This window comes from Lycium barbarum, chromosome 12 (assembly GCF_019175385.1).
Source record: "Lycium barbarum isolate Lr01 chromosome 12, ASM1917538v2, whole genome shotgun sequence".
Classification (NCBI taxonomy): domain Eukaryota; kingdom Viridiplantae; phylum Streptophyta; class Magnoliopsida; order Solanales; family Solanaceae; genus Lycium; species Lycium barbarum.
The window spans coordinates 105,086,325-105,110,206 of record NC_083348.1 but is presented as its reverse complement, the minus strand read 5'-3'; the positions used below and the strand labels follow the sequence as shown (position 1 = coordinate 105,110,206).

At 35.4% G+C, this 23,882-nt stretch overlaps 2 protein-coding genes across 2 annotated transcripts; one reads left to right on the top strand and one right to left on the bottom strand.

The window, feature by feature from the left end:
• Positions 1–3,697: 3,697 nt before the first annotated feature.
• On the bottom strand, positions 3,698–4,736 carry LOC132624772 (serine/threonine-protein phosphatase 7 long form homolog). The gene is made up of 3 exons (XM_060339499.1): positions 4,650–4,736; positions 4,384–4,563; positions 3,698–4,297 (listed from the first exon to the last, which is right to left on the bottom strand). Exons 1-3 carry the CDS (start codon positions 4,719–4,721, stop codon positions 3,698–3,700), a joined length of 852 nt encoding a protein of 283 aa, XP_060195482.1. The 5' UTR covers positions 4,722–4,736.
• A 16,257-nt stretch (positions 4,737–20,993) lies between these two features.
• Positions 20,994–23,247, top strand: LOC132623110 (probable pectate lyase P18). Its single transcript, XM_060337819.1, has 4 exons — positions 20,994–21,176; positions 21,262–21,626; positions 21,715–22,235; positions 22,716–23,247. The coding sequence occupies exons 1-4, from the start codon at positions 21,082–21,084 to the stop codon at positions 22,938–22,940; spliced, it is 1,206 nt and encodes a 401-aa protein (XP_060193802.1). The 5' UTR covers positions 20,994–21,081; the 3' UTR covers positions 22,941–23,247.
• The last annotated feature ends 635 nt before the right edge of the window (positions 23,248–23,882 follow it).

Below are 23,882 nucleotides of genomic sequence, written 5' to 3'. Positions count from 1 at the left end.
AATACAATCTTTGATGGGGAACCTGCACAAGTTTAAACAAACAACATTTAGTAATGATCTTTCAATTGATATAAGACATATAATGTAATAGGTAGGATAAGTTACCTTGGCGTTTCGGCAATGTCTTTGAGTAACACTTGAGCAATCATGTTTGTATCTAAATTATAATGATCTGCTCGATTTTCTTCCATATCACAAGTGTGTCTTTCGCGGAATTTTGTGATAGCCCACATACCATCAGGCTTAACAATTCCCCGAAGCAACCACTCACAGCCTTGATACCGTCGTTTACAAACTAGCCTCCATATCTTTGAGGTTGATAGATGAACCTTAAACTCCCTCATGTCCTTAAAACAATAAATTTTGACAGCCCGTTGCAAAGCTTTTTTGGATGCGAACAACATTCCCTTTGCAAGGTAGCATCGATCTTTGTTGAGATCCTTAGGTTCAATCCAGATTTTTAAGCGACTATCATAATCTTCTCTTGTGAAGACAAATGCATCATCACGACCTTGCAGGCTATCAAGATAAGGGATATTGTTAGAATGCCACTGAATTGGGCTTTCAGAAGTTGGTTTTTCAGCCATCGATGGTGGTATGTGGTGGTGTATTAGTTCTTGTTGGTTTTGGCTTTGAGGAATACTGTTGGTCATACCAACTTGAACATCGTCATCGTCTTCATCATCGGTTACCTCTACATTATTAGCTATTTCATCATCATCACTTGATGATGACTCATAATAATTAGGAAAATCTTCATTATTAAGTGCATTCATCCTCCTACATGAAAAATAACATATTTTAAATACCAACTTCATACATATATATAGACAAATTAATATCAAGGTGATGAACTTACTGTTGTTCATAAGCACTGTCATGGTGTGGAGAATGATCAACTCCACCGAACTGAGAGGATTGACCAACATCCATATTTGGTACCACTGGTGAGTTTTGAGAATAGTTCGTATAAAGATTTGAAAACTGGTTATTACCAATTCATACAACAAACATATGCTACTACACGTAATAATAATATAAAAAAACTCATATTTACCAATTTTCATTGTAAACTTGATTAAATTGTTGGGTTAGATTTTCCAGCGGCACTTGACCACTCAAAATGTCTCCATAGGAATTAAAGTCCCCATATGTGTTACCATGAATAGGCTGGACTTGAGGGATTTCTTCCTGAGGTATCTTTTCAACATACATCTCAAGAACATTAATGAATACTAAATCACGATATTCTTCCGGCGATCCCAAATAATCACTCAAAGATTCATCATCGTTGATATTGTGCATAGCATAACGCACTACACCGTTTGATATTGTTTGTGGATATCTGCCAGTTATTGAGATTCCAAACTCAGTGGGTGTAGTTTTCATTCTTTCGTGCATGTACATGACTAGTGTTTCATAATCTAAATTTGTTGGAAATTTAGCATGGGCTTTTGGTTTGGTACTATAACGAATGGAGTAATTGTCCTCGACGATATCTCCATCCCAAAATAGTGAAACCTTAACACGTGAAGCATTTTGAGACATTTTTTCAATGAAGCTTGATTTTTTTTTTTGTGACTTGTAAGACTTAGACTTATGCAATTGATGAGTTTTTCACTCGTCAAGCCTTCAAGTTAAATAGATTCCTGAAATCGTCATGCGTGGTGTGTTGTCAAATCAATATTTATAGTGCGCATTAAAATGGTGCGCAATACAAAACGGTCAAATATTGCAGCAACGTATTGTCAATTCAAGCCTTTATGTGTCATAGATTCCTGAAATGTTGTCAAATCAATACTTATAGTGCGCATTAAAATGGTGCGCAATACAAAATGGTCAAATATTGCAGCAACGTATTGTCAAATCAAGCCTTTATGTGTCATAGATTCCTGAAATGTTGTCAAATCAATACTTATAGTGCGCAATACAAAACGGTCAAATATTGCAGCAACGTATTGTCAATTGAAGCCTTTATGTGTCATAGATTCCTGAAATGTTATCAAATCAATACTTATAGTGCGCATTAAAATGGTGCGCAATACAAAACGGTCAAATATTGCAGCAACGTATTGTCAATTCAAGCCTTTATGTGTCATAGATTCCTGAAATGTTGTCAAATCAATACTTATAGTGCGCATTAAAATGGTGCGCAATACAAAACGGTCAAATATTGGAGCAACGTATTGTCAATTCAAGCCTTTATGTGTCATAGATTCCTGAAATGTTGTCAAATCAATACTTATAGTGCGCATTAAAATGGTGCGCAATACAAAACGGTCAAATATTGCAGCAACGTATTGTCAATTCAAGCCTTTATGTGTCATAGATTCCTGAAATGTTAGGGTGTACGTGGCAACTTGGTGCACTTTCACGCACAAATTTTGTGCGTGAAAGGGTAAAATATATTTTTTCACTTTCACGCACAAAATTTGTGCGTCAAAGGGGAAAATATGCTTTCATTAGGCACGCACGAAATCTGTGCGTGAACGGTAAAATACATTTTCCCACTTTCACGCACAGAATTTAGGGTTTCTGTGGTAGTTGCTGCACTTTCAATTTACGATGTGAAACAATAATAAAGACTAAATATGCAAAAAAAATATGTTATTTACGATAAATTTTACAACACTAATGTATATACACTATCGAGGATGGGTCCCACATGTAGTATGCCGGAGACTATCCCTAGGCCTAAGGCTCATACCATCCCCACCGCCCTCGTCATCGTCTCTATCGCCTTTTTTCCTCTTAATAACCGGGCTCTCCAAGTCATGATCATCATGTCTTTGCCTGGCACGTGCTCCCTTGACTAAAACGTGCTTCTTCTTGGGATCTGGTCCCGCTGGCACATTCAGAACCTCAGGCTGAGTTAGGTCTGGCATCTCGAACTCTACCTCGTCGAGAGTCGCCACCTCAGGCGCCGAAGGATGAACCTGAAAAGTATATAATAATTAGTACCATTTATTATTTATATTGAATACATTAACGTTATTTATTTAATAGAACCTGTGTGTCAACGGGCGCCTGAGTAGGCTCCTGAGATGGGTGTGGTGGTGAATATGAGGTAGTCTTCTGGATGGGTCGCTCTTGTGGACCCACAAGAGTAGAACAATGAACCTAAAATAATATATAAATAATTTAGATTTGATTTATTCTAAAACGGAACTGAAATAAAAAATAATTAATAAATTATTTCCACTTTATTGTAAAAGTCAAACCTGTGTGTCGACGGCCTCCATAGATGCCTGCTGAGAGGGCTCCTGAGCGGCCGCTGGAGCAGGAGATGCAGATGGTGCCATATCAAACACGAAGTCCTCGAACATGGAGTCGTCGAACTGCAAATGTAGGCCACCCTGTAGATCACGAACAGGCCGCTCACCCTGTGGATCACGAACAGGCCGCTCACCATGTGGATCACGAACTGGTGGATCTGAAAGTGAAGGCCAGGGCACATAACCTGGAAAAAGGTTCGGCGTATACAGAGGTGTCTGTGAAGTCGACGACCAGGAATGAGAAGTCGATGGGATATCTGTCGACTGAGCCTCATCACCTCTACCAGCCCTAGCACCTCTGCGACGGCCACCAGCTCCTCGGCGACCACGGCTACCTCCTGCCCTAGGTGGGGCACGGGGAACACGCTCATGGAGACGCTCAAAGTCATGTGCATGTCTCATACCAGTCTCGACAAGCTCAATCATCCGTGTTGTGTACTCCGCCGTCTCGGGGGACTCTGTACGGGCAGTGCTCTCATAGCGCATCGTCTGAACGGTCCGTACCTGCATATGTTTGTCAATATTAACAATTGAATAAATTTGTAAAGTAGTACATAAGACGATGGTTTAAGTTTAAGACTAATAAAACTTACCAGCGCCTCGTACGCTCCTGCGAGAGCTACATATCCCAGGCCATCTGGACGACGCCTAGAGGGGTTGCCAATAATGATGCGAGTGATCCGCATGTACCACTCCATGTACACATGGATGAGAGTGTCATGTCCGACCACCGCTAGGCTCGCCATCCTCACATCCCAACTCTGGACCTGCTGCTGCATATGGAGTCGCCATGCATCATCGACGCCCGCACGCTCGTCCCTCGCATAGTGGTCATGCTCCCAAACCGTAGCCACGGGTATATTCTGTACATACCCAAACTGCCGTAACACGCGGTCGGGCGCGTGATACTCAACGATATCCATATGTATCAATGGACACCGCGACATCCACATGTGCTGACCAGCCCTACAAAACGCCGACAGCTCATCCAAAATATGATCATACGGCGTCCATATAAAAGCCTGTAAAAAGAATTGAACTAGTTAACAACAAAAGACTAAAATAGTAGTTATGTGGTCTAGCGTGTGAATCCAAAATATGAACATACCGTCTGCGCCGTCATGCGGTCTAGCTGATCCCTAAACGGGAGAAGGCTGTGGTGCGTCTCCACACGTCGGCGTACGCCTCGCGACCATCTTCGCGCGTATGGCATCGGGACAGTAAGATAGTCAGCGGGAGGGTCAGCTGGTATGGGCTGAAAAGGTCTCAACCTAGTCCACACCCATATCTAATATAGTCAATTAAAAAAAAATATCAGTCGTCGTTTTAAATAAATATATTTTGTGTATAGTTACACACACTTAAATATATTACCTGAAGAAGCGAGCAAAATGCAGGGACCTCTACCCTCGTGCCCATAGAACATCGGCATAATCCTCGATACATGTAGGCCAGCACAGCAGCGCCCTAACTATAACATCCTATCTCGGCGAGATCGTCGACATACCGAAGATACCTCAAGCTCATATGCGAACCCGAAGTGTTCGGGAATAGGATGGCCCCTAATATGATGAGTAGGTATAGACGCGCACGTCGATCAACATCAGCCTGAGGCGTGTCCTCTCCAATCGAATGCTGAATGTCTGTGAGGCGCAAGTGAGCGTAAAGGGCCGACAACAAAAGCCGACTCTGGCCGGAAATATGACCATCCAGAGCCGCGAAACCGGTGAGCCTAATCAATTCACCCCGGTAAGGCGGTAGCACAAGAGGCTCCTCAATATACAATAGGCGTCCATCAACCTGTAGCCCATAAATGACCTCGACATCCTGAAGGGTAATGGTAGCCTCACCGGTGCGGAGATGAAATGTGTGCGTCTCCGGTCGCCACCTCTTAATCAATGCCGTCACTAGCGACCTATCGTGCTGTACCCGACCAACTTCGACGCACCGGTAGATACCGCCCCGACGTAGTATATCCAGGACACGAGGATGTGGTGGGCGAGCAGCTAAGATCTCCCATGCTGAGTCCCCTAACCGGGTACGGACCTGAGACTCAGGCTGCAGGTCGGATCTCTATATATTTTGCGACCTATGCTCGGGCTGAAGATACAGTAACTGTCGGTCGAAGGGCCCTGGATCAAGAGGGTGGTGATCTATCTATTTTACGCATTTTAAATAAATCATTAACAAGTAGTATTAGTATTAGTTATGTAATCTTTTATCGAATATTTTATTAAAGATTGTGGTGACCCATCTGTTTTACGTATTTTAAATAATTCATTAACAAGTAATATTAGTTATGTAATCTTTTATAGAAAATTATATTAAGGGTTTTCAATCCTAAGCTACGGGTTAAGAATCCTAAACTAAGGGTTTTCATTCCTAAAATATAAAGATAAGTCAAATAATTAACAATTATTTAGCATACAATTAGTATAAATAATTAATAAATAAACAAATAACTAACTAATCAAATAATTAACAAGTTATTATCACATATTTAATAAATAAACAATTAAGTAACTAATCAAAAAATTAATAAATTATTATCGTATATTTAACAAATAAATAATTAATTAACTAATGAAACAATTAAGAAATTATTAACAAATAAACAATTGGCTTAAAAAAAACAAAATAAATAATTAGTCAGTCTAACAATTGAAATAGCTAGTCTAACAATTAATAAATACTTAAGTCGCTAATCCAACAATTAACAAATAAACAATTAATTAACTAATGAAACAATTAAGAAATTATTAACAAATAAACAATTGGCTTAACAAAAACAAAATAAATAATTAGCCAGTCTAACAATTGAAATAGCTAGTCTAACAATTAATAAATACTTAAGTCGCTAATCCAACAATTAACAAATACTTAAGTCGCTAATCCAACAATTAATAAATACTAAATAAACAAGCAATAAATAATTAACTAATTAACAATAGATAAACAAATAAAAAAAAATGAAAAAATGGGCAGTCCCAACAGTGCACGGACTGCCCAAAAACGCAAAAAAAAAAAAAAAAAAAAAAAAAAAAACGAGTAATGCACAACAGTTATACAATGATCATGCTTAGGGTAATAATATATTTAACAATGTAATAGAAAATTCATAGTGAAATACCTAGATTGGAGCTTTTTTGGAGTTTTTGAAATATGTTATACGCCGCTTTATTCCGAAATCTAACCTTAGAAACTTGTTCCTACACTTCAATATACCAAGAATATTGAGTTTTGGATTGAAAAATAACACGAAATTATCGTTTTAAGGGGGGTGGGACCACTGGAACGGGCTTTAATGGGGGTGGGGAAGGGAGCAGTCGCTGGTGGGGAAGATGGGGCCAATATATGTTGGAGATCATTCACGCACGAATTTCGTGCGTGAAAGGCCTGATCTGCAATTTTGCAGTTTGGTCCTTTCACGCACAAAATTCGTGCGTGAAAGGCCAAAACTGCGTCTATGCAGTTTGGTCCTTTCACGCACGAATTTCGTGCGTGAATACTACTTATGTTTTTTTTTTTTTGTACTAATTTGGTTCAACTTTTTATTTTTTGTGCTACTTAAGTCGCGGATTCCCTTTAAGTTCGCTTCTTTTTAGACTTCACAAAAGTCTCACTAATACTTCCCACCTTGTCGGAGCTCCATTAATGGCGGAAAAATGAAGAAGAAATGGGAGTGGAAGTGAGACTACAATTGAAGGACTATTCGTGCACACCATTCTTCCGCCATTTGAAGGACTGTTCGTGCAATTTCTTCATAAACTTGTGCCCACCAAAAGGTTTTCATGGAGTAACAAATTTATCTAAAATTTTGGTTTATGTCTTTGCTATGGAGGAGGGAAGGAAGATGGAGATGGAAGAAAAAATGAAGATGAATTTGGTGGGTGGGGTGGGGGTTAAAAAAAAAAAAATTACAATAAAAAAAGGAAAAATAAATAATATATAATTAAAACGCGCCTTTTAAAAAAAAAAAAATATATTGTGCCACATCAGCTTTTAAGGAGCAAAAAATATCACTTTAAAATATATTAGGTATGTAATGGGTCGTCTGTATAGTTTAAGTGTGATATCGACATTTTGGGTATAGTTTAGGGGTGTTTTGATGTATTTTGCCCAACGCACTATCATAACTTTGATTGGAGTGGGCAGAATCGTGAGACGGGTGGACCAAGTAATGCTACTACGCAGTTAGATAATTTGAATTGTAATGTAGATGGGTCGGAAAAATCCATCGACGAATAATATGGGCTAGGTAAATTAGTATGTGGCTCATGTGGACTAGATGGGTGATATGGGCTGGGTAAGTTTGTATGTGGGTAATGTGGACTAGATGGGTGATATAACCTGGGTAAATTCGTAGGTGGGTGATGTGGACTAGATGGGTGATATGGGCTGGGTAAATTCGTAGGTGGGTGATATGTAATAGATACATCCGTACCTAAATGATACGGAGCAGTCATAGATGGGCCGGAAAAATCAAACGAATGATCCGTACCTGGGTGTGGCTCTAGATCATCAACTTGATCGTCATCAACAAGCTGGTGCGTCACATGACCTCGACCCCGTGGGTTACCAGCACGACGTACATTTGCACGATCCTGACGTCCAGTTGGCAACTTAGGCAGTGCCACATAATCTGCTGGTGGTATATAATCGGGATCAAATGTCAACCTCGTCCCCATTGCAGCAGCATTCAGAGACTCAGTCGACAGGTTAATAAACCTCTGCATCAACGTATTCATACCCTGAGAATTTGAAGGCCACTGTGACGGATCTTCCTGAACACTGTAAGCCAAATGTCTAACTCCATGAATTCCACGAGCCTACAAAAAAGTATATAACAAATAGTGACGTAAGAAAGCCATTGATTGGCAAAAAGAAATTAATGTGTATCATAAATATACAGTTATTAATATTACTATAATATTTAGTACATATGATACAGTTATTAATATTACTATAATATTTAGTACATATGATACAGTTATTAATATTACTATAATATTTAATACATATGATACACATGTATTTGTATGTAAATCGGTTCCAAATCCTTTATATGATGATTTAGTTAGAAAATATAATTAAATTACTTTCATAATCATGCTCAATGTATTATCATACATTCTTTTGCTAAATAACAAAGGAGATAAAGTATAAAAATTGAAGCACCTAGATTAAGAGAATCATGGTAAATTTGCTTGAATAATGGCATTGGATGAGATTTGTAGTAAGTCAAATTCTTAGACTATTTTTCAACATATATTAATTGGTACTAGCATTGATTTTGTTTCTACTCAAATGTTAGAAAACTATATAGTACATCATTAATTGTCTATTTAACTTGACATGCACCAAAAGTTACGTATCAGTGCTTCGTGCCTCCCTGCGAGGTGTTGGTATCCCCTATCCACGGTACATTCTGGATTCCCTATGAAAGTGCGGGAGTGCCTCCGGTATCATTTAAAATATTCAAAATTCGGTCCGGGAGCTACAGTAGTATGTGGAGCTTCAACTATTAGTTCCCGACGACGTTCCCACAAATATTCAGCTTGCTCAAAATTTTCCCCCATCTCCGGACTTATCTTAAATCGTTCGTCCAGTGAAAAATGAAATGGTATATGTGGGGGGAGTGGTCCTGGAACAGACTGCTCCCTACCAAATTGTCGGTTGACCCGACCCGCCATGTGCCACTCTCGGTAGATCCCACAAATGAGTGGCAACTGCGCCCTCTAAAAGTCTTGACCACGTCGGCACCACTCCGGAAGTCCATTGTTGATGGCCTCTGTATAAGGCTCCCACACAAACTATGATAGCCAAAATATTATACAGTCATTTATAATTTATAATACAAATTATACATTTTCTCATTACAACAAACACCCATTATGCATTTTCACAAAATAGGGGTAGTTAGGTAAAGATTAGAACATTCAAGCAATTTCCTTCCTTCTAAATACACAAAATTTCATCATTTCCAAACCGTGCAAATGAAGAATAAAAAATACTCAATAGTAGAAAGCATATCATGACCAAATCCTTGCGAGGAGCACTTCTTTTTTATTCAGTTCCAAAGCATAACAAGAACATGCTAACTTGAAAATTCCATAATGGATTTTGATGGAAATAAAAACAAAACAAAATAGTTTAGTAACCTTCTAGCCATTAAAACAAACCTAGACAAAATACTAATTGTGCTAAAAGAATAAAAGCTCATAAAAAATATCACAACCAGTAGCAAGTTGTAGCAAATTAGCTATAACAAATTAAAACAAAATCAACCCATTATCACAGTACGAGTTAGCAAAAAATGAACAAATGTACAAAAACTCTATTGTTGTTATATTTTTCACATTTCGTATCAAGAAAATTTAAAAGAAAAATACCTGATCATCAGTTAGGTTGTCTAAAACATCCCTGCAAACTACTAGCACAACTCGTGCCTCACTTTCACGAACTCCACGACGAGTCCACTTTTGCGCAAATATAATATCTCGTTCATTTACTCTTAGAGGACGAAGTAATGGCTGCATCGGGATTATTCGCTCCCAAGCCCAAACCTGTATAAGTAAATTTAAATATATAAATATTTTTTGAATTAAATAAAAGAACCCGAAAATACACATGAAAATTGTGTTGTTATGACTAGGTTCCGATAATGCGCTAATATTGTCGTGCAAGCCATCCGACAATATTATAATTTTTAATGATTTATAATACAAATTATAACACTAGGAAATCTAAAATATTATTTAAAAGACAACAGAGAAGTTGACTATTTAAATGTGTATCAAGCAATACTTTTAAATTGTTAGCGTGATAACTCAAGGAAATATGGTTAGCTGACATGTAGATATATACACAAATATTAATAATCCATATTGCATTATATATAGTGGTACATTTAGTGTTTATAATAAAGCTCAACTTTCGGTGCCTGTTTTCATTTTTCAAAATTCGGGTAATGGTTGTTATAAGAATGCTGCTTGATCTCTTATTTCTACTGAAGTAGAGCAATATAATATTGAAATTCACGTACCTGTAACAAAGCAATAAATCCACAAACATCACGGCTATTACCCATCGAAGCACGACATAGACAATTGTACAAGTATGATAATGGTGCTGCTCCCCAAGCTTTCCCGCCCATTGCATCAAGGTCTATTATGTCAAGCAAAAAGTGTAAACTAAGCAATGAACCAGTATTATTAGGGAATATCGTGTCACCAATGAACCAAAGCAGGTACAACCTGACCCTCTTTTGCACCTCAGACTCATCAGTGTGTTCATCAATAATATCATTCGCGGCAATCAAGGTTTCCAAATGACTAGATAATTGTGTTATTACCAACAAGCTACTACCTTTAATTGCTGCTTCTCCGGGCAACCAACCAGTAGGGTCGTACATCAATTCCCGCCACCTTGATTTAGTTATTTTTTAAACATTTCTCTGCACCAATGGGTGGCCATCCACGGGAATGCCATATAAGACCTCGACATCTTGCAGTGTGATGGCACATTCGCTAGTCCGCATATGAAATGTATGCGTCTCTCAATGCCATCTCTCAATAAGTGTAGTGATGATTCCTTCATCATATTGCACATCACCTACTGCTAAAACTCCCCCAAATCCACACCTCTCAAAGTAATTAAGGATGCGATTATGTAACGAGTGTTGCCTCACGTGATTCCAGAATTTATTATTCGCACGACGTATAGTTAAACACACGTTCTGTCCAGTCAATTTTCCATCCCACACAGCCTGGGATCGATGTTGTTCCTGGAGTATTAATAAATCATAGTTTTCTGGACCTGGATGTACAGTGACTTTGGGGCGATCCATACCTATAACATTGTAACACCAAGCCACTGCTGTTAGAATAATTGACAACAAATTACACAATTGTTTACTACATATTCAATAGGAAAGTCAACAAAGGTCAAACTATAAGACATATTATCATGTGAGAAAAGAATTTTTTTTTAATAAGAGTACAACTGTCAAAACATAATTGCAGTTCGCTATGTGGTCAACGAAATGTAATTAAACTTTTGGTTAAGCTCATAATTAATTGTCATAATAGTATTCATCTTATATATAGCAAACCATATGACTGGAGAGGGGATGCAAGGACAATTATTTTTCTTTTTACTGGACCGGAACAATAACTTTTTTGGGTATTTTGTTGGTTATCCAACGAAATACCCATTTTGGTATATAAAAAAAAAGACATGCTATTTTTTTCTATTAGCCTAAAAAACAAGTCCAAGTTCCTCACAGTTTCTTGATCTTATACTTTTAATTTGAAAAGTAAAACTCTTCATGCTTATCAACAGAAAATAATCTCCAACGACTAGTCACAATTTGAACATAGAAAATGACCCAGGAAATGATACAAATATCTTTATGTTATATTTAACAATATTACTTTCCTAACAATTTCTTCATTTTTTTTTAACTGATGTTCTATGAAAATGACTAAGTAAAAGAACGTTTTATAATATGAATTTACACCTTTTTAACCAGTAGCTTCAACGATCTTTTTAGAATTTTAATTGTAGTTCGTTGACCAATAAACTCTACTAACATTTTTTTAAAGCTTTTTTTAATTGAAGCAATAACTGAAATTACCAACTATTGATTAATTAAACTTGTAACTTTTGTTTTCTTTATTATAATCTACTACACTAAGTACAAGATATAAATAAATCAAAAAAATATATATGAACTAATTTATAATGACTAAATCAAAAAATATATGTAAAAAGTTATAAAATTAATAAATTACCTCAATTTGAAGAAGATTATGGAGCAAAAGTTGAGGAATTCTCGTGATAGGATTAGTAGAAAAAGAAAAAGAATGGAGAACGGAAGAAGAGGAAAAATGGAGAATGGAGGCAGAGGAAGAATGGAGAATAGAGAATGGAGAGGTGCGGCTGTGATAAGGTAAAATAATTTAGGGTAAAAGTGGAGAGCAGAAAAACAGTAAAAAAAACAAAACAAAAAAGAAGAAGGGATTTTTCGTTCATATTCCAGCGAAATGGGACAAAAAAATGAAAAAAAAAATGATTTGTTACATTTCGCTCCACTTGTCGCGAAATGCAACGATCAGTTAATTTTATTTTCCGGAACGGAACAATATTTTTGTTGGGTATTTCGTTGCATAACCCACGAAATACCCATTTTGGTATAAAAAAAAGGCATCTTATTTTTGTCTATTAGCTCCAAAAAGAAGTCATTTTGGTGCCGGACTCATCTTTAAGACAACGTTAGACTCGGATATATTGTTTACTTATAAGTCATATCTTATAGAAAAATATTTTGTTACTGTCTAACAATTGTAATAACTTAAAAATTTTTAAACTATTGTCTAATATTTCTTGTAAGATTTTTAGTTTGCTTAAAAGAAATCTTTAGACCGTGATCTAAAAATTCATAAGTTAAAATAGTGGGCCGGGTCGGGTGTTGTGGATGGGCTGGTCGAGTATAAAGGGTAATGGGCTAAAGGGTAATGGATTAAAGTGTGGGCTGGTGGGGAATCCGAATTTGGGCCATTTATTTGGCTGAAAATATGGATCCATCATCCTTTACTTAAATTATTTTGGGGCTTCTAATTTAATAACTAGTACAATATATACTATGATAATTAGTGATTAATATGTAGAAAATAAAGGACTTGATAAAGTATAAGTAATTTAATGAGTACAAAATCCGAAAATAAAATGATGACTAACCCTTTTGAAATTTGTAGTAAAGTAATGCTAGTAATGTTGATAGTAAAATAGTGAACTGAAAGTAACGATATTAATAGTAGTAGCAATAAAAATAATAGTGAAAATAAAGTGTTTAGCTCGTCAGTAAATTTAGAAGCTCTAAAAAAAAAATTGAAATAAAGGATGGACAAAATTGGGTGTCAACAAAAGGCACTAGTCTTTAATTTTTGTCCTTCAATAAAAATTCCTTGGTTTTGGGTTCGAATTCTCACTCAGTCAATTTTTTTTTTTTAAAAACCGCAAGGTAGAGTTTGGATATGCAAAACTCTACCTCCGGCAGAGTTTCAAAAGTTTTTTTTTTACTTGGTTGAAATTTTACAAACCTTTGTCCAAATAGGCTTAATTTTGGGTAAAAGTTTGTCTTAAAGCCTAACTTTTGCTCCAATAGGTATAACTTTGCTACAAATCTCTGCTTTGCAAAATTCTTTTATATTTCCTGGGCTGGGGTTCAAAATCAGAACCTCGAAGTATTAGGCGAAGTGAAAAAATTAAAGACCACCAATTTGGGGGCAAAAATTAAAGACCAGTGCCTTTGAAGGGCAATCCACACAAAAAAATGAATAAAAAGATGGTCATCTACGCTAAAAGATTTCACCTCTAAAATATGGTCTTAAGAAACCATTGAAAATGCTTGGGCTTTAGTTGGTTCTCGTTTGTGTTTTTTGCACGGATGGTCCTTTTGGGGTGGTATTTAATTTTTTGCTCTTAAATTGGTGGTCTTTAATTTTTTGCCTTCACCTAATACGTCGAGGTACTGGGTTCGAACCCCAGCTCAGTAACAAAAGCAGAAATTTCGCAAGGCGGAGATTTGAATTCGCAAGACAGAATTTTGCCTTCAAAACTCTGCCTTTAGGCAGAAATTCAAGGCAGAATTTTAAAGGCCAAAACTCTACCTTAACCTTAAGGTAGAGTTTGCTAAGGCATAGTTTGCATTAAAGTAGAGTTTTGCAGGTAAACTATGTCCGACGGGACATAATTTGTAAGTAACCTCTTCCTAGCGATTTTTTTTTAAATTTTCGCCTGAGCAGGGATTCGAACCCCGAACATTGAGGTTTTAGGCAAAGAATAAACATTAAATACTTTCATTTTGATGGACAAAAATTAAAGACCACCCCAAATAAGAACATTACTGCGAATTGCCCTTCTGGTTTCAAGCCCAAAACTTTAAAAACACGTGTGCGAATCATAAGGCCATAAATTCCGCTACCCAAGCCCAGGCATTGACCCTAGTTTCTAGCCCAAAACTTTAGAAAAACCCATGTCACGAAAAATTACATGTAGCCTATTTTGCTTTTCATAATGGCAAACTTATACCTTCTATGAGAATTTTACCATTAGTAGCTTCCAATTTTCAAATGCAATTCACATTTTATTTTTAAGCAAAATCTATGTATTTCGCGTGTATTTGGCGGAGACTTTCCCCTTTCCCGCCCAGGTTCGAACCCAGCCAACAACATTAAAAGAAATGTTGTTGGTCAGGTTCTAACCTGGGTGGGCAGGGTGAGAGCCTCGCCCATAACCACTTCAGCCACTCCAACTTTATGTATTTTGGTGTAGCTACGAATGGTAATTTACAGAATCACAATAGCTACTATATATAAATAAATTAAAAGATAGTTATTATCAATAATTACCTCTTAGAAGAAGCTATACTAAGTAAAAATTCCTTTCAACAATTTTATTTTGCTTGTCTATTACTGACGTATATAAGTCAGCAAATGGATAGAACGGTTTTCAGTGTTCAACCTGTATCAATATAGCCACCTTATCATTTGCACCAGCGCTAAGATTAAATTCTTCTTCTTTTGTTTTTCCATCTTAGATATGAAATTGGACTATTATTAAACATTGAGCAATTTACTTTATAGTCGCGGATTTTCTCATGCTGTGGTTCTCTCTGATTCATGTCTGGGTTAGATTAGGGGAACATCTGAGCTAGTAGATCAAACAGGCTATAAGGTCGCGACATGACAATTTTGAGTCTGCACGAGTCCAGAGAGTAGCATGACTACCTTTGATCTTTCCTCTTCAAATTTGATGGTTTTAAAAATATTGTGTTGATCTAATCCAATTTAGCTAGTAAATTAGTCAAATTAACTTTCGACAAGCTAAAATAGTCACATTAATAAGGACGGATGGAGTATGAAAGATATGATAATATAACCTTGAAATTCCTGATAACATTTAACGTCTAGCAAGTAGTTAGTTAGGACACTACATTTGCATAAAACTACTATTTAACTAGAGTATATGTCCGCACGATAATTTCATTTGACAAACATTAACCAAAAGCTTTACTATAACAAACAGCCTTCTCTACTAAAGTCAACTCAAAATTGTTTCACATACAATGACATTTAATACCTAACTACTAAAGAAAGTTTAGCATCCTCAAACACATGAGTGAACATAGCCTTTAAAATTTGAATACAGATGTGCTAACTGTAATCCGGCCCCCCTAGCTGGAATATTAGAGTGCTTCGAGGGGTATTCATGCCCGGATACAAAGAAGCTGGTAATCGCCGCTTTCGCCTTGTAAATCCCTGCTATACATGTCAAAAAGCTTTGAAAGGAGATAAAAAAATATAAAAAACATGAATTCTTGGACAAAAAATATTGTCACTATTCTCTGCACGTAGCAAGATATATGTTCACATCAATAATTTTTAAAAATTGTAGACTTACAATTACAAATCAAAACAAACTCATGAGATATATCAATCATTTCTGAGGTGTTCAAATTGGGAAAGAAAAAAGGTGTACTTATATCACACAAAATACAAATAATGATATTTATATATACTATTATATATACATGACACGTTTGATCCAAATACTCATCATGCTTCAATATTCATTCTTCGATATTCACTAAAATAGACAACAAAATTGGCTCCAATAAATTTGAAGATAAATAGAAACATAGTTTGCCTCTTTGCAAACAAAAATTAAACATGTCATACTAAAAGGGTTATACCTTTGTCGAACTACTACTAACAAAAACATAGCACACCATTGTTACTAAAATGAATATTCAAAAATCATTAAAAAAATCACGATATACGTAGATAAATAAAATTATGCTAATGTATTATAACCGCAAAAGAGTTTAACTTCATACGACTACAAATGAAATTACAAAAAGGAGAGTGTCAAAGGGAAAAAATATTTATTATGTGTCCCTTGAAAGTAAAATCACTATTCCATAAACCAATAATCGTCATTAAAATAGCAAAATCTGGATATTTCTGTTTACCTCATGATGCAAACCCCTTGTTAATAAACTTGACTTTGAAAAATATCTCCCAGAAGAATACATCTCAAATGTTATTTTACCAAATTCAAAACCTTTTATGCAATCAAAATGCACACCTAAAAGAAAACAAAGAAAAAATCAAATCAGAAGGAAAAATGGAAATACAGTGAAACCAAAACGATGAAAACTGAAGCAAGAATAGAGATAGAACTATCACAGGTAACTTGGGAAGAATTCATATGATACAAACTATCAGTATGCAAAATGGCTTCCTATATCCCCTCTCCCATCTTCATGTCTTGTCTAAAACTCTTTTTCTTTTATGGGTCAATTCCTTTTTCCTACAATATTTTTTCTACAATTCTTGAAATGTGTGAACTATTGAATCAAGAAGAAGGAAGTTGTTGAACATACTGGAATTAGCAAAATGCTTGGCTCTTATTTCTTTCAGATGTTTCCGTATGTACCAAAGCTAAAACGGTTAATTAATTAAATGATACAACTAATTAATTTTGGAAAAAAAAAGGAACAAAAGAACACATGTAACTAAAATGATTAAATGACTATTGATTAAACATATACGTGTGCTTTAGTAGACATTTATTTTGTGAGGTTTTTTTAAGCCATTTGGTTAAGAGAAAATTACACTGTATGTTCATTAGGGCACAATGCTATCAAAATTGACTCATTTTTTAAATTCTTACAAAAAATGATCCAAACTTTTTTCTCTCTCTGCCTTTGTATATATGTTTGTATATTTTGAGCGATTTTTCGTAATGTAAGTTTTGGAATATTTGTTTGCAACGTAAGTGACCAACTTGTATATTTCTGAAATTTTCCCTTTAGTTAATATGTTATGTATTAAAAAAGGAGAAAAAAGATAAATGCAATTGGAGGTCATAGAAAACTGTCACATCACCTTGTCTATGACTAACGTTATATTATATATATATATATATATATTACGAATCCGTTCTGTACTCTGTACATAGTAATCTAAGCTGCAATTACTTTTCCAAGTCAACTATTCCCCCGTGGCCTGTGGGAGAAATGAAGACTCCACACTTTGAATTAGTTATATTTCCAATTAGGCTTTAGGGAAGTTTTATTCATCTGTATCTAATTATGTTTTTCTGATTTTATCGAGACACATTGAGGCATTAATTTGGCAAGACTAAGAAAAACTAGTACCACATCAGCAATCGGAGATGGTGGTAGTGGCCAATTTTTTATATAAAAAAATACAGCTTTATGTCACATCTATTAAAAGAAGTTTTATTTTTACACGTATTTGAAAATAAAATACAAGATGTAAGATCATTTTTTTATATTTAAATTGTAAAATTACGTTGAATCATTTTCTCCGTTACACTGCCGCAGCAAAATTACAGAAGTTCTGCACGGAATCTAATTCAAGCTTATCTAGGGCTTATACTTTCAAGATTTATGACATTAATCCGACACACTATTAGTGGTGTCAAATTTAGTTCATAGAAGTATAATTTTCAATTCGTTCAAGTTTGGGCGGATTGGATTTGGAGCAGGTTCCTGTGGATCAATTTGAATCCGATAAATAGTCTAAGTAGACTTATATATCAAAAAACATTTGTCAAAAAATACAGGAACGGAGGAGGATGATACGTGTTTAGTGAAAGAATGTGTGGGCCGGCCATGTAGAATTGATGCATGTCAACCAACCGATAATTTTGACTTACGGCTATTACTTTAAGATAAAACGGTACTAACTATCATAATTGTCTGCATTGTAGGTAACAAAAAAGAAACTTCTTTTTTACCTTTGGGAAAATTTGGCTAGGTCTAGGGAAAATAGGAAAACATAACCGTCTAATTCCCGGGAAATGTTGTCACGAAAACTTATCATGTTGTGGTTAATGTTGACCATAGTGAACTTAGTTTTTTTTTTTTTTTTTTTTTTAATCGTGGAACTATTGAGTGCTTAAGAGACCATAATTATTTCTTGATAACCGTTGTTCAGTAAATGATTCTTTTTTTCCTTTTTATAATTTTTGTCGGTGGTAACTGGTAAGTTTAGCTTTGTGAAAATGCATTAGTGGATACAGCATAATGAATCAAGAGTGTTTTGTATTTTCCATGCAATGTTATGTTTTTCTGGTACATTTCAAGGTTATGGAGTGAATCATCAGCGCGATTGGCCTATGTTACTTTGAGTTTTTTTTTTTACTAGTTGAGTTTGTGGTTTTATGTATTCGTCTGTTGTTGGAATTTAGAAATTGCCAAAATGTTCATGGACGGTTTTGATGGACCACATGGACATGGGGTGTGTGTTTTATGTCACGTTTTTCTTTTCAATTTGTTTTCAATCTGAATCACATAGTAATGAAATGAGGACAATGCACATGTGTTTAGTTACTAAACCGAAGTTTTAGTATTAATTAACTATATTTAATAACTATAGTTATTGATTAACTATGTAATAAAAGGAGGACTATGGATTTTAAAGATATTCATAATGTTTTCTGAATAACCATAGTTCATTAAAATGATTCTTTTTCGGCGAATTAATTAACTCTAAAAAAAAACTAACTAAAGCGCAAAACGGTTGCTCGAGACACGAGTGTTGAAAATAAGGCAGTCAATAATCACACAAAGTTGTTTTAGTCGTGAGTTTGGTTTAGCACCATTCCTTAATTGAAGGAAAGAATGCCACTTATTTCGGCCTCCAAGAGTTTAAAAATGTTAGTCCTCGCAGAAATTTTTCTTGGAGTTGCTGCTTGCGTAGGATTATTAATTTTACACACAATTCTATTTTGACTTCATATTGTCTTGTGAGAAAAATATATTTGGTGGATTTGATAAAATGCGTTGACAGTATATTAATCTTGTTTTTAATTGTACTTAATTTTAGCAAGCATCACAAGTGAAAAGCACAAAAAAATTGTATATGGACCACAAAATCAATTGACCATTTTAATTTGAAATAACGACAAACATGACTTCATCATTCTTATTAATAAATAATCAACCAGAGAAATACTTTGTCATCTATAACAGCATGCCAGCTGACTTTGTTGGCATTTATTATCTGGGTTCAAATCTATCGGTTTTTCACAAGACGTTTATTTTTTCCCCTCAAGATGTGACAAAATAGTTATTAAAAATTAGTATCGTTAGTTTAATCCGCCATGCATGAGCTTGGAACGAAGCACGCTGCTTAATCAAATTTCTTGCTTACGAATTACCATTATGATCGCCGTAATCACATGCTATGTTGTTTATACTAATTTCGATTAATCTTTTAGTCATGTGCATGTATCAATTTTTTCAACGGGGTGGGAAGGCAAACAAAGAATACTGGAAAACTACATTGTATAATAGTATTGACTTTTGAATATTGAAGAAATGGGATCAGGAGATATATATTTTAATGGGGTATTAGTAGAAGCATTCAAGGGTGTGGTAAGTGAGTTGAAATAAATCATAAAGTCCCAGCTTAAAACATTTCAGTAGATTTCTTCTGATCTTTGATGAATGTATCTGTCCAAATCCTGGTGAAAAATTTACACAATATTTGTGTAGATCGTAGATACAATACTTGCCCCCGAACACCCCAATTATTAAAAAAAGATACTCTCAAATAGCTGTCATGTTTGGCTTCGTGAGAGTCAATTTGACGAATTTTCAAAGCGAAATTGGATTAGATCAACTCAATCTCACAATGAAAATTTAGATATTCGGTAGGTGTTTGGCCATAGAAATTGAAAAAAAAAATCACTTTATTTGGAATTTTTGAAATTGAGTTGTGCTCGGCCATAATTTTTGCAAATAATTTTTGGTTGTTGAGATATACTTTTCCTTAAAAAAACATGAAATATGATTTATAACCCTCAATTTTTAAAAATTAGCAAAACTACCCAAATCAATTAATAAACATAACCAGTGCGAGCAACTGATGGAGTGCTCAAAATTGAAAAATTTCTTTCCATCAAAAGGCTGCAACTTGGAGACTTAATCGTATATACAAAAATATAGCATCTCTAAATATGTTTTATTGCAAAATTCCCACCTGCTTCTTTTCTTTTAGATGTTTTGTAGCACATGATGTTCAATGTTGTTTGAGTAGAGAGCAACTGAGCAACATAAGTTGCCTCTGACCAGTGAAAAAAGTTGTATGAACTTTTAGTGTAAAATTGAGCAACATAAAAACTTTTGGGGTAAAAATTGAAAAAAAGAAAAGTAAATGTCCAAAACAGAAAATGAAAAAAAGTGAAAAATAATGTTTTGGTTGTTTTTTCCAAATTCCAAATACAACTTCAACTTGTATTTGAAATTTTTATGGCCAAACACCATAAAGTGAAAAAAGTGAAAAGATATTTCGGAAAAAAGTGAATAATTCTCGTGGCCAAATGTGTCCCAATAACTATACAATAATACTACACGTTGCAACTTTTCTCAAGTCAATTAATAAAAGGCTAAACATTATAAAATGTTAGTCTAAGTTTATGTACTTTGTTTCTTGAAAAGTGAAACATGACTATAAATTTGGGATGGAAGGAGTACATTAATGCAAACTAACCTAACGATCAAAACTACCAAGTGGGAATCCAAAAAACCACTATCCGAAATTACGAATCAAGTGAGGCCCACCTCTAGTTTAATCACGCCATTCATCCCGGCTACTCTTCCTGCTTTATAAGCCCTGTCTGTTACTCAGCTCAACACAATTCAACAAAAAATCTTTACTAGTTCTTCTCTTGTTGGGCTCTGCTTTAGCCACTAGCTCCATTAAAAATGTCAAGTCTTTTCTTCACATTTGTCCTTCTTCTTCTGACCCCACTAGTACTTTCAATCCAAGATCCAGAACTTGTCGTACAAGACGTTCATAGGTAACACAAAAGTCACTAGTGACTCAAATTTTTGTTCAATTTATTGTTGTGTTTTTGCTTGTTAATTAATTCTTGTTTTGAACAGGAGCATCAATGCGTCAATGACAAGGAGGAACTTGGGCTATTTATCGTGTGGAACAGGGAATCCTATTGATGATTGCTGGCGATGTGACCCCAACTGGGAGAAAAATCGCCAGCATTTAGCTGATTGTGCCATTGGCTTTGGAAAGAATGCTATTGGAGGAAGAAATGGTCGAATTTACGTGGTCACTGATTCAGGAGACGATGACCCCGTGAACCCTAAACCCGGAACCCTTAGACATGCCGTTATACAAGATGAGCCTTTATGGATCATTTTTAAAAGGGACATGGTCATTCAACTAAAACAAGAGCTTGTCATGAACTCTTTCAAGACCATAGACGGTCGGGGCACTAGTGTTCACATTTCAGGTCAGAGGCTGATTCAGAATTAAAATGGAGTAATAATTTTTCTAAAATTCATTGACTATATATGTTACATCTGCAACTATTGTTTCAGGTGGTCCTTGCATTACAATCCATCAAGTCTCAAACATTATTATACACGGGATTAATATACACGACTGTAAGCAGAGTGGTAACGGCAACATCAGGGACTCACCCGAGCACTCCGGATATTGGGATATTTCCGATGGAGATGGCATTTCAATTTTCGGAGGGAAGAACATTTGGGTGGACCATTGTTCATTGTCGAATTGCCACGATGGTCTAATTGATGCTATTCACGGATCTACAGCAATCACGATTTCTAACAACTACTTTACTCATCATGATAAGGTCATGTTATTGGGACATAGTGATTCGTATACACAGGACAAAGGCATGCAAGTCACAGTTGCTTTTAATCATTTTGGTGAAGGGTTGGTGCAAAGAATGCCAAGGTGTAGACATGGTTACTTCCATGTGGTGAATAATGACTATACCCACTGGGAAATGTACGCCATTGGTGGTAGTGCTGCCCCTACCATTAACAGCCAAGGCAATAGGTTTCTTGCTCCCAATGAAAAATTCCGGAAAGAGGTATTTCAACTGTGACACTTTCAGTTTACTAGTTAAAGAGTCAAGTCATTTTTCTTTGACCATGACTTTTCAAAGAAAGCATTGGTTGAAAAATTCTACTGTACAAATAGGTAAAAAATTATTTTTCTGTTATTTATAAGTTGTCCTCTTATAAGAGACAATTCTAGTAAAAGATTCAAAAATTGCTACTTTTGAATCCTCTTGTATAAATTTTTGGCTCCGTGCTGACCTACACTACCAAAAATAGAAATTGGCGACAGACAAAATCTGTAGCTAAATAGTAAAATTCGTCGCTAATCTGATCCTTTTTAGCAATGATTATCAAAAAATTAAGTTAGCTACGAGCAATTTAGTGACGGATTAGCGACGACATTCAGAGCAATTTTTTTTTTAGTACATATTATTTTCCGATTCACTTATTCCTGATATACATTATACATTGTCCGTGTAAATAACCTAACTAGTTGAAAAATTTAACAGGTGACAAAGCATGAGGATGCACCAGAAAGTCAGTGGAGAAGCTGGAACTGGAGGTCAGAAGGTGATTTGATGTTAAATGGAGCCTATTTCAGGCAAACTGGGGCTGTTGCATCATCAAATACTTACGCCAGGGCTTCAAGCTTAAGCGCTAGGCCTTCCACATTGGTCGGAACAATGACCACAAATGCCGGTCCTCTCAGCTGCAAAAAAAGCTCCCGTTGCTAGTAAAATGTCAGCCCCGTGTATAAAGCATCCCGCGTTAGCAGGATGCGGGAAAGAGCTGCAGCGAGCTGCTACTGCATTTACTTTACAAGGGAGAACCACAAGTACTAGATGATGGATAGTGAAAGTAGTGTTATAATTAAGCTGAAAATGGTACAGAGTCAAAAATATATGGAGTACCTTTTCGCTCAACTTATATTTCATCGTTACCTTTTCTGAATATTATAAGAGGACTTGCTATTAAGTATTAACCTTTGTAAGTTTGTTCTTGATTACAAGCAGTTTAATTAATGGGGTATCTTGGACGGTCTCCTACGTGTTAGTTAAAACATCAAGTGTTCACTGGTAACATCATGAAGTCTTGCATGCTTAACCACCTTTTTAAACCGGATCCTTGGTGCCCCTGTTTCATGCTTAGAAAACCGTCTCTCTCCTCTATTTTATGTCACGCTATTATTATTTGGAGATTTGGAAATTTTATTTGATTATGATTTTTTCATCCGCTATCTATATTAGTTTAAGCGATTTGGTGAGCGATTATTGAATTAACTTTTCCATTTTTAATTATTTTATTAATCATGGTGACTTATATATTCTCCATCCATTCCAAAAACAGTGGCTTTAATTCCTTACTTTTGTTTTAAAAAGTCTTAAAGATACATAATTATTAAAGCACATATATGTAAATTTAGTTTCAAAAGTTTTCATTTTTTCTTAAAACCTTGTATCTAATAAACAACATGCTAAAAATTGAATCAGAGGATATATATATATATATATATATATATATATTCAAATATGAAAATTTTATTTAAGAAACTTTAACAAATTTAATTCACCAAATATTAAGTACTTTGGCCAATCGTGTTCTGGATTCTAGAATAACGAAGAGAGCACTGCTCCTCGTCAAGTACTCAAATGCATGATCGAGTGCACCGTTAATGC